Genomic DNA, 14,959 nt, shown 5'->3' on the forward strand with positions numbered 1-14,959 from the left:
GACGCTGTCTGACTTGCCGAGTTCCTGCAAGTCCTTTGGGTGTTGCTCCAGATTTCCAGCATCTGCACCCTCTTGTGACTCCATCTAGATCAAGAGTTGCTCTTGAATCCACTACTTCAAGTTCTCCACTCGAAAGAAGCAGCTATCACCAGCTTCATGAGAACCGTGTTGAAGCAGTCAGTCACACGTCCACACTGAGGGAAGTGTTGACCACCACGGTAAGAAGGTATAACCCACCTGAGCGTGGTTGGCCAAATGGTCGTGCCTTACTGTAATCGTGCGCATGCGGGCTGAAGCTGCGACGGTGACAGGCTCCGCCTCTCGCCATTGGTTCCGCCGCCGCCTCTGCTCGCTCTCCATTCAGCCGCTCGCCGCCAGCCCGGGTTTGATCCAGACGGCCGGCTTGACCATGACTTGGGGACGCTTCTTGCTGCTCTGCTCGGCCATGTCCTGGGCCAGGGCAGCGGTGCCTGCTCAGCCCTCAGACGAAATCGACTTCAAGTACCATCAATACCAGCAGCTGCGCGACGTGCTGGTCGGAGTCTGGCTCCAGTGCCCCAGCATCAGCCGTATCTATACGGTGGGCAAGAGCGTCGAGGACCGGGACCTACTGGTCATCGAGATAACGGGCAATCCCGGGAAGCATGAAGCCGGTAATGTGCACGTTCAAAGCCCTGCGAGTCTGCGCATTAAATAGATTGCCATCAGAAAGATTATTTGATTGTTGACGAATCGTTATGTTAAAATTGTAGAGTGGTGGGTGCTTGTTCTGGGATATGACCCCGTCTTCTGAAGGTGGGTGGATAAAGGCAAGCATTCTTTGATGTTCTCAACCTGATGTGCTCTATCCTATTTCGATAGTCACCCGATATTTTGTAATGACCGCTGATCAAGTTCCCTGCGTTAACCTTTGCTAAAGGGTGCGTCGGCACCTGCCTGGTAGCTCGCTGCCATCTCACAGCTAATTATATGGCGCTTCACTTTTAATGTACCTTCACATCATCCCTCTCCTCCCCGAAACAATCAGGTTAAATTAAAACATGACGCTATTTAATTTCATAAGGAAGCCTTTCCAATGTAATTCCTTTTATATTAACAATTGAGTACTCGAGATTGTTGCCCGTGCGGATTTAGCCATGAATGTTTTTTTTGAGCATGTTATGACACTGTCTTTTTGTTTGGGGCACCCCATACGATGGAAGGAGAAGTCTGTTATCTAAGATTATAAATTTAAATTTTATAAAGGCATAATCGATTTCTTAGGGTCATTGGATTTCACGACGCTGAAAGAGAACCGGCCCTTTATGTCTATCTATGTAAGCGAGTGACGAATCCCACTTCGCCGCTGTCGCTCTCCACCTCCAGCACTGTTATTGCCACATTAGAAAACGGATGCAACTGAATCACCGCGGCGCATTTTTATAATGACAATGTATTATTTTCGTTGTTGAATCAATTTTCACTCTCATAAATAATGCATTTAAAATATCTGGCTCCAATTTTCTGCAAAATATTAATATTTACTAACGATGAACTGTTGAAAACACAATTTGAAAGCGTACGGATGTGTTGTATTAACTACAGTTCACGGCATTGCTTCTGGTCGGATTCAGTTTGCAACGTAAGCATTGTTTGAGGTGTGGGTTGCTTTACTGAGCAAACTTCACCAAATACGGAACGTGAGAAAATCATTATTTCAGGTTTAGTTCTGAGAATTAATTCTGCTTTAAAACAAGCTATTGTACTATTTGGAAATGCCCCAAATATTTTAGCTCGCATGACGAGTACAGGTTGTCGTTATGATTATTGACAATTCCTTGGTAAGGGGAAGAAAAAGCGATTGGTAATTTGGTATTTTTACTTACATATACAATACTGTACTGAAAAAGATGCCCGACCTAACCGAAAGGGGGAGGAAAACCGAGAAGGAACAGTTGCTTCCCAGTAAGATTTGAAATGGCCAGATTCTAGGCAACTGAATGCAATTCCCCCTTGTGAGTGGTATTATGTTCAAAAGTTCAAAGTAAATTTATTGTGGAAGTACATATATGTCACCAAATACAACCCTGAGATTCATTTCCTTTCAGGCATAATTGAGAAATTAATTTCAGTTGCATGTATCCTTGTTCAAATTAATGAAGGGTCTCGGCCTGAAACGTCGACTGCGCCTCTTCCTATAGATGCTGCCTGGCCTGCTGTGTTCACCAGCAACTTTGATGTGTGTTGCTTGAATTTCCAGCATCTGCAGAATTCCTGTTGTTAATGTATTAATCGTATCATCTTCCATTTCTCCCAAGTGTTTGTGCCAATTTAAAATGTTTCCATGCAGCAGTTTGTGACTTAGTCTCCTTAAGGTTTCTTTCTGAACTGAATGCCAAGGTACAATTTTAACAACAAACTGCAAACAGCATTTCAGAAATAGTTTGCTTTAATAAAAACACGTGCAGTCTTTATTCTGCCTGCAGTTTGGTGCTTACTGCAGTGCAATGAGAATGGACATATGATTCATGTGAGTGACAGACGAATGGTGACAGCCTGTGTGGCTGCTGAACACGAAGACCAACACAATTTAGAGCATAGAACATGTTTAAACCTCTTTTGATTTAAATAGAGTTTTTCTTTAATTATTCAAAATCTTGAGCTTTCAGTACTTGCAGCTTAACACCCTCAGTGTTTTCCATAAACACAAAAGATTCTGCAGATGCTGGAAATATTGAACAACACAGGCAGAATGCCAGAGGAACTTGGCAAGTGAGGCATATTTATGAAGGCAAATAAACAGTTGATGCTTTGGGCCAAGACCCTTCATCAGGACTGAAAGAGAATGGCGCAGGTCAGAATAAGAAGATGGGGGGAGGAGGAGGAGAAGGAGTATAAACTGCCAGGTGACAGGTGAGACCAGGTGGGGGAGAGGGTGTGTGGGTGGGGGAAGGGGGATGAAGGAAGAAGTTGGGAGGTGATTGGTGGAAGGAACAAAAGGCTGAAGGATGAATAAATCTAATAGGGGAGGACAGTTGACCATGGAAGAAAGGGAAGGAGGAGGCGAACAAGAGATAGGTAATGGGCAGGTGAAGAGAAGTTAACCAGAATGGGGAATGGAAAAAGAGGGAAGGAGGGTGAGGAGGGAGTAATTACTGAAAATTGGAGAAATCAATGTTTATGCCATCAGGTTGGAGGCTACCCAGAATAAATGTGGTGTTGCTTCTCTAACCTGAGTACAGCCTCATTGTGGCAGCAGAAGGGGTATGTTGGAATGGGAAAGAAAAATCTAAGCGAAATGGGTAGCTTATTCTGGCTTCTGCTCCCTTCCTTGCTGATCCTGACTTAGCGTCCTGGCCCAAAATTTCGGCTCCTTATTCCCGTCGATAGTTGCTGCCTGATTTGTTCAGTGTTTTCCCTCTGTCTGCATTTCCCACCCCTCCAAAAAAAACATTTCCTTGACTGCTTCCAGTTACTAATTAGACTGGACAACAAATTTTTTCAAAAGTGTTGCTTCCTCAGAATTTTTCTTTGTTTATGATAGACTGCTTGAAGATGAACACAAATATAATTTCAGACTACTTGTATCACGTAGGAATTTGGAGAAACAACAAATTAATTTTTATTGAATATAATGTGTTTAATTGCATAATGGTGCTGATGCTTTGCAATTGTTCAACTAAGTTAAAAATATTTTGTTAATGATTTTCATTTGTACTCAGTGTCTGAGGCTTCTCGCTTAAGTGTCCAACAATAATTCGCCAGCATTGTTGGATTCCAGTTGCCCTGGTATCTTTTCTCCATGACCGCAATGTCCTGGTGAAACCTTTCACTATGCTCGTCACTAAGAGCACCAAGTTTTGCAGGGAAGAAGTCTAAATGGGAATGCAGAAAATGAATCTTTAGTGACATGTTGCATGGTTTTATATACTTGAAGCATGCTTTCAACCAGCTGCATGTAGTTGGGTGCTCTGTAGATGCTGAGAAAAATTTCAACAACTTCCTTGAATGCCTTCCATGTGATTTTCTCCGGTCCCACTGGGAGATTCTTCAAATTGTCTGTCATTGACGACCTGTTTGATTTGTGGACCAACAAAAATGCTTTCCTTAATCTTGGCATCAGTTATTCTGAGAAGCATCTGTCTTAAATATCAAAATCCTTCATAGAAATTTTTGTGTCTGGTGATAGCAAATTCCATCCTTACAGTCCTGAACCCAATAATTATTACTAAAACCTGTCCTGCCCTGCAGCAGCCGCACCACCTAAGCCTGCCCAAGCATGTCTGGACAAGATAGGAAACCTTCCAGCTTATATTGCAACATTTTAATTATCTTGAATTATGAATTGAAATAATAAACATAAGTTTTTTAAAAAATGGTGCGTAATAGGGAAATTTCATAGTGATTTTCATGATCAGTAGCCCAAAATTCATAAGATACACTTAAAGGTATTCAGGAAGCAAAATCTTTGTTGTCCTGTGTTATATTTCAGTTTATTACTCACTCTCAGGTATTTAAGAGTATACTCACTAAATGTTGCTTAGGTGGGCCAGTGTGTTGAACAGATTGATCAACTAGTGACATAATGCAAGAATATGAAACAATAGCAGACAGCCCTTTGTTGTTTTGACGTTAAAAGATAGGGAGCAGTGAACAAATGAATAGAGTTTATTTTAATAAAATGTATTTTCCTTTTATTGCTAAACTGACTAAACTTTACATTGTAACATGTAAATGATGTTTTTATTCCAGGTGTCCAGCATTCACAGTTTAAAGGGGAGCTGAGGGAAAACTTTTACACAGAGGGTGGTGGGTATGTGAAACAAGCTACCAGAGGGACTGGTGGAAGTGGGTGGAATTGCAAACTTTAGACTGGTAAATGCAGAGGGATATGGGTCAAATGCTAGCAAATGGAAATAACTCAGATAAGTAACAGTCAACATGGACAGATTGGGCATAAGGGCCTTTTCCCATGTTGTCTGGTCCCATGTTCCATTACTATGGTATAATAATGAAGCAGTAACTAATTTATTGATGATAATAAAGCATTATCAGATTGTTGTGTTCATCTACAAGTAACATGCTGCAGATGGTGGAAATCTGAAATAAAAACGGAAAATGCTGGAAATAGTCAGCAGTTCATGCAACATCGGTGTGAAGCTTAACCTGCTGAGCAGCTCCAACACGTTCTGTTTTTATTTACCCTCCCTTGGTTACCTCCCTGCAGGCAAGTCAGAAACAAAGATCTTCATCTAGTTAGTATAAGGTGAGCATTTCTCCAGAGGCGCATTGGAAAAACTTGTGTCTGACATGTTTTCTGTGATTTTTGTTGTAAATTGTGATGCAAGTTTGCCAGAGATTGGAGGTAAAATCAGACATTGTTCTGAATGGAAACACAAAATTAGCAATGGTTTAAAGCAGCTGGCAATTGTCCTGAGTGTCAAGCAAACTGACCATGTAATGTCACTCAAGGCATGGATCATTCTGTTCCTCCTCCATCTTAACAAACATTATGCTTCTGGTGTTTTGAATGTAAAGTATGATATATTGAAGTCCTGAGCCAAAACACTTTAAAGCTAGAAGTTATATTTCTTTTGATCATGTCTCTTCTATTTATAATTTGGTAAATATCACTGATATTTCCCAAGAGATGATGTAGGCAAAATTAATGAATCAATTAATATTTCCATGGGTAATAAAATATTCAACACTGATCTAAAAGAGTACTGAATAAATTAGTTGATAAATTATTGTCACATTGATTTTTTAAGCAATGGTTTACTCACATTGAATTGGAATAAGGAGGGTTGAGAAGGTCAGTTTAAGCCACTCTGAGAAAGTGAGTGGAAATTGTCGCAATGGCTTATTTTGGTCAAGTTAAGCAAAATCGTAAGTCATGTACAACAGGACATTATCCTTATTTTAACATTTTGTGAAGGCAAATTGTATTGATTGAACTAAACAAAACTAATTATAGCAATGATGCAATGTATTCCAGTCCTGTGAAATGAAGCAGCTTAATGGTTTTATGCACTGGGATACAAGCAAAGGAAATAGGTAATTGGTTTCAAGGATAATGGGATATGAAGCGTTTAAGCCTATTTCAGAAGACATAAAGTGTGGATTCCCTTCATGCAAGGAATAGCTGATGAAGCAAAACTTGTGACAACATTGGCCTCAGACAGGAATTTGTAACAATTGTTTGGTCCCTTCCTAAATCGGTGATTAAAAGGCCAATCTCTTTAATAAAGCACAGTGATAAAGGTAAATTCTCCTCCCTCATCCTTCCCTTCTACATGGATCGGTCCACCCTTCCAGTTTAACATTTACCTGACGCATACTGATGGCCAAGAATAAAAGAAATTCTGTTTCTTCATATATGCGGGTGAGATGCAGCTCTATCCCACCTGCACCTCTCTGAACCTCCCCATCATTGCAGTAATTCCAAACTCATTTTCAATGTTTGATCATTACCACAAATGCTTTAATCCACTCCCTTGCAGCTGTTTGGGATTGAATCCAATCGTTTGTAACTTTAGTGTTATATCGGACCTCAATATGACTTATGACCACAACACATCAGTACATTCATTATTTGCACCCAATAATATGCCTGATAATTGGCGCTGTATCAACTCAACTCCTATTGAAATAAGCATGGCCTTCTCAGCGGATACGTTACTATCCTGGAACATCTGTAAAGTTTACATAATCGAAAACATTTTCCATATATTTTAATTTGCCATTATACTGTATGTTCCCTAATTAGTCCCGTGGTTAATCCTATTTAAACAATATTGATTTTTGAAATCCTCATCTTTGTTTTCTCGCCGTGACCTCCTCTTTTCCACACAATCTTTGTAAACATGCAACTGACAGTGATACTATGCTCCGTGTCGATTTTAATTGCTCTGCCATTGACAGTAATAGCAATTCAAAATTCAAAGTAAATTTAAAATCAAGTACATGTCACCATATACAATCCTGAGATTCATTGTCTTGCTAGCTACTCAATGACTCCATAATAGAATAATAACCATAATACAATCAGTAAAAGACTTGAGTGTTTATCCAGTGTCCAAACGACAACAGAATTGAATAATAATAATAATAATAAATAAGCGATGAGCCTTAAAAAGTGAGTCCATAGGTTGTGGGAACATTTCAATGATGGGGCAAGTGAAGCTGGGTGACATTATCCCCTTTGGTTCAAGAACCTGATGGTTGAGGGGTATTAACAGTTCCTAAACCTGGTGGTGTGGGTCCTGAGGCTCCTGCACTACCTTCCTGATGGCAACAGTGAGAAGAGAGCATGACCTGGATGGTGGGGGTCCCTACTGATGGATGCTGCTTTCATGTGACAATGTTTCATGTAGATGTGTTCAGTGTGGGGAGTGCTTTACCCTTAATGGGCTGGACTGTATCCACTACTTTTTGTAGAATTTTCCATTCAAGAACATTGATGTTTCCATACTAAGCTGTGATGCAGCCAGTCAAGTCAAGTCACTTTTTATTGTCATTTCAACCATAACTGCTGGTACAGTACACAGTAAAAATGAGACAATGTTTTCCAGGACCATGGTGCTACATGAACAATACAAAAACTACACTGAACTACGTAAGAAAAAACACAAAAACTACACTAGACTACAGACCTACCCAGGACTGCATAATGTGCACAAAACAGTGCAGGTACTACATAAATAATAATAAATAATAAACAAGACAATAGGCACAATGGAGGGTACAGCAGGTTGGTGTCAAGCCAGGCTCTGGGTATTGAGGAATCTGATGGCTTGGGGGAAGAAACTGTTACATAGTCTGGTCATGAGAGCCCGAATGCTTCGGTGCCTTTTGCCAGATGGCCGGAGGGAGAAGAGTTTGTATGAGGGGTGTGTGGGGTCCTCCATAATGCGGTTTGCTTTGTGGATGCAGCGTGTGGTGTAAATGCCTGTAATGGCGGGAAGAGAGGCTCCGATGATCTTCTCAGCTGACCTCACTATCCGCTGCAGGGTCTTGTGATCCGAGATGGTGCAATTTCCAAACCAGGCAGTGATACAGCTGCTCAGGATGCTCTCGATACAACCTTTGTAGAAGGTGGTGAGGATGGGGGGTGGGAGATGGACTTCTTTCAGCCTTCGCAGAAAGTAGAGACGCTGCTGGGCTTTCTTTGCTATGGAGCTGGTGTTGAGGGACCAGGTGAGATTCTCCGCCAGGTGAACACCAAGAAATTTGGTGCTCTTAACGATCTCTGGTCCTCCTGAAGTCAACAACCATCTCTATATGCTCTCCACTACACACCTACAGAAGTTGCCAAAGTTTTAGATGTTATGTGGAATCTTTGCAAACTCCTAAAAAGTAGAGGCGCTACCATGCTTTCTTAGTAATCGCACTTGCCTAGGAGAGGTCCTCTGAAATAATAACAAAGAGGAATATAAAGTTGCTAACCCTCTCCCACTCTGATCCTTTGAGGACTGGATAATGGATTTCTAGTTTCCTCTTCCTGAAATCAGTAATCAGGTCCTTGGTGTTGCTGACATTGAGAGAGAGGTGACTGTCATGGTATCAGTAAGACAGATTTTCAATCTCACTCCTAAATGATGATTCATCCCCATCTTTGATTCGGCCTATGACAGTGGTGTTGTCAGCCAACTTGAAAGTGGCATTGGAGCTGTGCTTAGCCACACGGTCATAAGTGTAAGGTGAGTAGAGCAGGGGGCTAAGCACACAGTCTTGTGGTGCTTCTGTCCTGATGGAGATTGTGGAGGAGATGATGTTGCCAATCCATACTGGCCGAGTTCTGCAAGTGAGGAAATCAAGGATCAATTTGCATACGGAGATATTGAGGCCAAGGTCTTGAAGCTTATTGATTAGTTTTGAAGGGATGGTCGTATTGAATGCTGAACTGTAATCAATAAAGAACATCCTGACTCACAGGCGGAAGTTCATATGTCATCACCAATCTCCCAAAACACCTAATCACTGTGATGTAAGTGTTACTGGGTGATAGTCATTGGGGCAGGTTACTGTATTCTTCTTGGGCACCGCTATAATTCAAGCCTGCTTGAAGCAGGTGGATATCACAGACAGGCAAAGTGAGAGGTTAAAGATCTCAGTAAACTCTCCAGCCAGCTGATCAGCATAGGTCTTTCGTAACTGGCCAGGTTCCCCATCTGGCCTGGATACTTTTCTTATGTTCACTCTCCTGAAGGCTGCTTGCATTTTGGCCTCAGATCCTGAAATCATAGGATCATCAGGGGGTTTGGGAGTTTGTGATAGTTCCTCCATGTTTTGATGGTCAAATGAGCATAGAGGGCATTGAGCCCACCTGGAAGCAAAGCCCTGTTGTTGCCCATGTTGTTTGATTATTGCAATTGCTGACATGGATCAAACTCCACAAACCTTTTCAAATCTCTCCTCTATTTTTACATTTTTGAAGCTCTTTCCTATCTTTGACTTGACACCTAACATTCCTTGTGTGGTTCGACCATTAGAGACCCTAGGATATAGGAGCAGAATTAAGGAAATTGGCACATTGAGAATACTCTGCCATTTCACCATGCCTGATCCACTTTTCCTCTCGGCCCCAATCTCCTGCCTTCTCTCCCGTATCCTTTTATGCCCTGTCTAATCAAGAACCTATGGACCTCTGTCTTAAATATACATACAGACTTGGCTTCCACAGCTGCTTGTGGCAAAGAATTCCACAGATTTGCCACTCTTTGGCTAAAGAAATTCCTTCTCATCTCCTTTCTAAAAGGACATCCCTCTATTCTGAGGCTGTGTCCTCTGGTCTTGGATACTCGTACTGTAGGAAACGTGTTCTTCACATCCACTATCAAGGCCTTTCACCATTCGATAGGCTTCATTAGGTCAACCATCACTCTTTTGAATTCCAGTGAATACAGACCCAGAGCCATCAAACAGTCTTTGTTTAACAAGCCATTTGGTTCGGTGATCCGTTTTGTGAATCTCCTTTGAATGCTCTCCAATTTCAGCACATTCTTTCTAAAATAAGTGGCCCAAAGCTCATCACAATACTCCAAATGAGGCCTTCCTCTCCAGGCTCAACCTGCAAATTAACCTCTAGGGAATCCTGCACTAGGACTCCCAAATCACTTTGCACCTCAGATTTTTGTATTTTCTCTCCATTTAGAAAACCCTTTCATTTCTTCTACCAAAATGCATGACCATACACTTCCCAACACTGTATTCCATCTGTCACTTCTTTGCCTAATCTCCTAATCTGTTCAAGTTCTTCTCTATTTCTATTTTCTCAAAACTACTTACCCCTCCACCTATCTTCATATCATCTGCAAACTTTGCAGCAAAGCCATCGATTGTATCATCCAAATCATTGACATAACATAAAAAGAATCAGTCCCAACAGAGACCCCTGTGGAACACTGCTAGTCACTGGCAGCCAACCAGTAAAGGTTCCCTTTATTCCCACTCTTTGCCTCCTGCCAATCAGCCACTGCTTTATCCATGCCAGAATCTTCCCTGTAATTCCATGGGCTCATAGCTTGCTAAGCAGCCTCATGTGTGACACCTTGTCAAAGGCCTTCTGAAAATCCAAGTACACAATATCCACTGATTCTCCTTTGTTTATCCTGCTTGTTATTTCTTCAAAGAATTCCAATAGATTTGTCAAGCAAGATCTTCTCTTGAAGAAACCATGCTGACTATGGCCTGTTTTATCATGTGCTTCCAAGTACCCCGAGATCTCATTCTTAACAATCGACCTCAACATCTTCCCAACCACTGAGTTAATGCTAACTGACCTGTAATTTCCTTTCTTCTGCCTCTCTCCCTTCTTGAAGAGTGGAATGACATTTGCAATTTTCCAGTCTTCCAGAATCCAGTGATTCTTGAAAGATCATTACTAATGCCTCCACAATCTCTTTAGCCACCTCCTTCAGAACCCTGGGGTGTATACCACCTGGTCCAAGTGACTTATCTATCATGAGACCAATCAGTTTCCCCAAGAACCTTCTCCTAGTAATGGTAACTTCACACAGTGAAGACTGATGCAAAATACTTATTCAGTTTGTCTGCCATTTCCTTATCCACTATTACTCCCTCTCCAGCATCATTTTCCAGCAGTCTGATATCCACTCTTGTCTCTCTTTTACACTTCATGTATCTGAAGAAATTTTAGTGTCCTCTAATACTACTGACTAGCTTGCTTCCATATTCCATCTTTATCTTAATGACTATTTTAGTTGCCTTCTGTTGGTTTTTAAAAGCTTCCCAATCCTCTAACTTCCCACTAATATTTGCTCTATTATATGCTCTCTCTTTGGCTTTTATGTTGGCGTTGACTTCCCTTATTAGCCATGGTTGTGTTATCTTGTCTTTAGACTACTTCTTCCTCTTTGCAATGTGTGTGTGTATATATATATGTATATATATGGGTGTGTGTGTGTGTGTGTGTGTGTGTGTGTGTGTGTGTGTGTGTGTATATATATATACATATATATATACTGTGCCTTCCAAATTGCTTCCAGAAATTCCAGCTATTACTGCTCTGCCATCATCCCTGCCAGTGTTTTTTTCCAGTCAATTCTGGCCAACAATTCTCTCATGCCTCTGTAATTTCCTTTACTCCACTGTAATACTGGTACATCTGACTTTAGCTTCTCCTTCTCGTATTTCAGGGTCAAGTCGATCATATTATGATCACATGCTGTTGAGGATTTTTCTACCTTAAAGTCTCTAATCAATTCTGGTTCATTGCACAACGTCCAAACAAGAATGGCTGATCCCCTAGTGGGATGAACCATGAGCTGCTTGTAAAAAGCCATCTTGTAGGCACTCTAGAAATTTGTCCTCTTAGAATCCCACACCAACCTGATTTTCCCAATCTACTTGCATTTTCTATCTCCCTTTCTAAGTTGTAGACCACATCCCAAACAGGAGAAAATCTGCAGATGCTGGAAATCCAAGCAACGCACACAAAATACTGGAGGAACTCAGCAGGTCAGGCAGCATCTATGGAAAAGAGTACAGTCGATATTTCAGGCTGAGACCCTTCAGCAGGACTGGAGAAAAAATGCTGAGGCATAGAATTAAAAGGTGGGAGGAGGGGAGGGGAAACTCATGATGATAGGTGAAACCTGGAAGGGGAGGAGGGGTGAATTAATGAGCTGGGGAGTTGTTTGGTGAATGAGATAATGGAGCTGGAGAAGGGGGAACCTAATAGGAGAGGACAGAAGGCCCTGGAAGAAAGAAAACAGGGGAGGAGCACCAGAGCGAGGCGATGGACAGGCAAGGAGATAAGGTGAGAGAGGGAAAGAGGGAAAAGGGATGGGGAATGGTGAAGTGGGGGGGGCGGGGTGTGCCATTACTGGAAGTTTGAGAAATCGATGTTCATGCCATCAGGTTGGGGGCTACCCAGATGGATTATAAGGTGTTTTTCCTCCAACCTGAGTGTGGTCTCATCACGACAGTGGAGGAGGCCATGGATAGACATATGGGAATGGGAAGTGGAATTAAAATGAGTGGCCACTGGGAGATCCTGCTTCTTCTGGCAGACGGAGTATTGGTGCTCGGCGAAGCGGTCTCCCAATCTACGTTGTGTCTCACCGATATACAAGAGGACACACTGGGAGCACTGAACACAGTATATTATCCCAACAGGCTCACAGGTAAAGTGTCACCTCACCTGGAAAGACTGTTTGGGGCCCTGAATGGTAGTCAGGGAGGGGCAGGTGTAGCACTTGTTCTGCTTGCAAGGATAAGTGCCAGGAGGGAGATCAGTTGGGAGGGATGAAAGGACAAGATAGTTGTGTAGGGAATGATCCCTGCGGAAAGCAGAAAGTGGTGGGTGGAAAGATGTGCTTGGGTGGTGGGATCCCATAGGAGATGGCGGAAGTTACAGAGAATTGTGTGCTGGACAGACACAGAGGCTAGTGGGGTGGTAGATGAGGACAAGAGGAACCCTTGCGACTTGCAAGAGGAATCATAACCTTACTACTGCTTGGGGTCTCTATACAACTCCCATCAAGGTCCTTTGACCCTTGCAGTTCCTTAGCTCTATGGACAATGATTCAACACCTTCCAACCCTATGTCACCTTTCTAATGATTTGGTTTCATTTTTTACCAATGGAACCACACCACCCCGCTGCCTTCCTGCCTGTCCTTTCAAAACAATGTGTATCCTTGGATCTTAAGATCCCAGCTATAATCTTCTTTCAGCCATGATTCAGTGATGCCTACAACATCATACTTGCCAACCTGCATTCATTGAACTTTTTCCGTATACTGCATGCATTCAAATATAAAACCTTTAGTCCTGTACTCACCCTTTTTGATTTTTGTCTGCCTTTTTATGTTGCAGTTCATCCTGTTGATTGCAATTTTGCCCTATCATCAGCTTCTCCTCACTACACACTGCCTCATTTGTAACCCAGCTACCTCATCTTCAGCACCATCACTCCAGTTCCCACCCCCTGCCAAATTAGTTTAAAGCCACCTGAACAACTCTAGCCAACCTGCCCACAAGGATATTCGTCCCTCTCGGGTTCAGGTGTAACCCGTCCCTTTTGTATAGGTCATACCTTCTCCAGAGAGGTCTCAATGATCCATGAATCTGAACCTCTGCCCCCCGCACCAGCTACATATTCACCTGCCAGATCATCCTATTCTTAACCTCATTGGCATGGGGCACAGGCAGCAATCCAGAGATTACTATTCTGGAGGTCCTATTTCTCAGCTTTCTGTCTAGATCCCTAAAATCTCTCTTCAGGACGTCCTCACTTTATCTACCTGTGTCATTGGTGCTAATATGTATTAAGACTTCTGATGGCGCACCCTCACCCTTGAGAATGCCATGGACCCAAACTGAGACATCCCTGATCCTGGCACCAGGAGGGTAACATACCATCTGGGTGGCTCTATTGCACCCATAGAACCTCGTCTCTCTTCATCTCCTATCAACACAGGAATCCTCTTCACCTCTCTGCTCTTCTGAGCCACGGTACCAGAACCTGTGACAGAGACCCTGTTACTGTTCCCCCGCCCCCCGCCCCCAGTCAAGTAGGTCGTCCCCCTCAATATTATCTAAGTTATATATTTATTATTGAGGGGAATATCCACTGGTGTACTCTGCACTGGCTGTGCATTTTCCCCCCTTCTCTTGACAGTCACCCAGTTACCTGCCTCCTGCAACCTAGGGATGACCACCTCCCTGTAGCTCCTATCTGTCACCTCCTTGTTCTCCTGTATGAGTCAAAGGTCATCGATCTACAGCTCTGATTCCTCAATACATTCTCTCAGGAGCTGCAGCTCAGTGCACCTGGTGCAAATGTGTTCCTCCCCTCCCCCACTTTCTTATTCTCCCTTCTCATCTTTTTTTTATCTCCAGTCTTGATGAAGGGTCTCGGCCCGAAACATCGACTGTTTACTTTTTTCCACAGATGCTGCCTGGCCGGCTGAGTTCCTCCAGCATTTTGTGTGTGTTGCTTTGGATTTCCAGCATCTGCAGAATTTCTTGTGTCTATGATTTTCTACAATTGATGTTTCCCACTTAATATCAGTCAATTGAAAACTTCAGTCCTATTGTTTTTGCATGTCAGAGAGATGCCTTCCCCGGCTTGTGTGTTTGTATCATTGTTGCATTTTAGTTTAACCCAAAAGCTCTGTGTAATAATTCCTGTGACATGCCGTCAGTTTCTGACAGGCATGATTGTTTCTTTGATCCTTTTGACAAGAAGTCACAACAGATCCAAAACATGCTTTTCTTATCAGTGGTGATGCCTGACCTATGGAATTTTCCTGCTTTTTAAAATTTCGGCTCTTTTATTCCATTGCTTCAGCTAATGCAACAATAAGGAAGTTCATAAAAATGATTCCAGGATTGAAAGGCTTATCATAGGAGGAGCATTTGATGGCTCTGGGCCAGTACTCACTGGAATTCAGAAGAACGAGGGGGATCGCATTGAAACCTATTGAATGTTGAAAGGTCTCAGTAGAGTG

General features: G+C 42.4%; 1 protein-coding gene across 1 annotated transcript in view; it reads left to right on the top strand.

The window, feature by feature from the left end:
* Window positions 1-283: 283 nt before the first annotated feature.
* Window positions 284-14,959, top strand: part of cpe (carboxypeptidase E) — an 82,500-nt gene continuing 67,824 nt past the window's right edge. The window contains exon 1 of the mRNA XM_063047315.1: window positions 284-653. Coding sequence (XP_062903385.1) covers window positions 284-653 — 370 coding nt within the window. The remainder of the gene's footprint in view (window positions 654-14,959) is intronic.

The sequence above is a fragment of the Mobula hypostoma genome, chromosome 4 (assembly GCF_963921235.1).
Source record: "Mobula hypostoma chromosome 4, sMobHyp1.1, whole genome shotgun sequence".
Classification (NCBI taxonomy): domain Eukaryota; kingdom Metazoa; phylum Chordata; class Chondrichthyes; order Myliobatiformes; family Myliobatidae; genus Mobula; species Mobula hypostoma.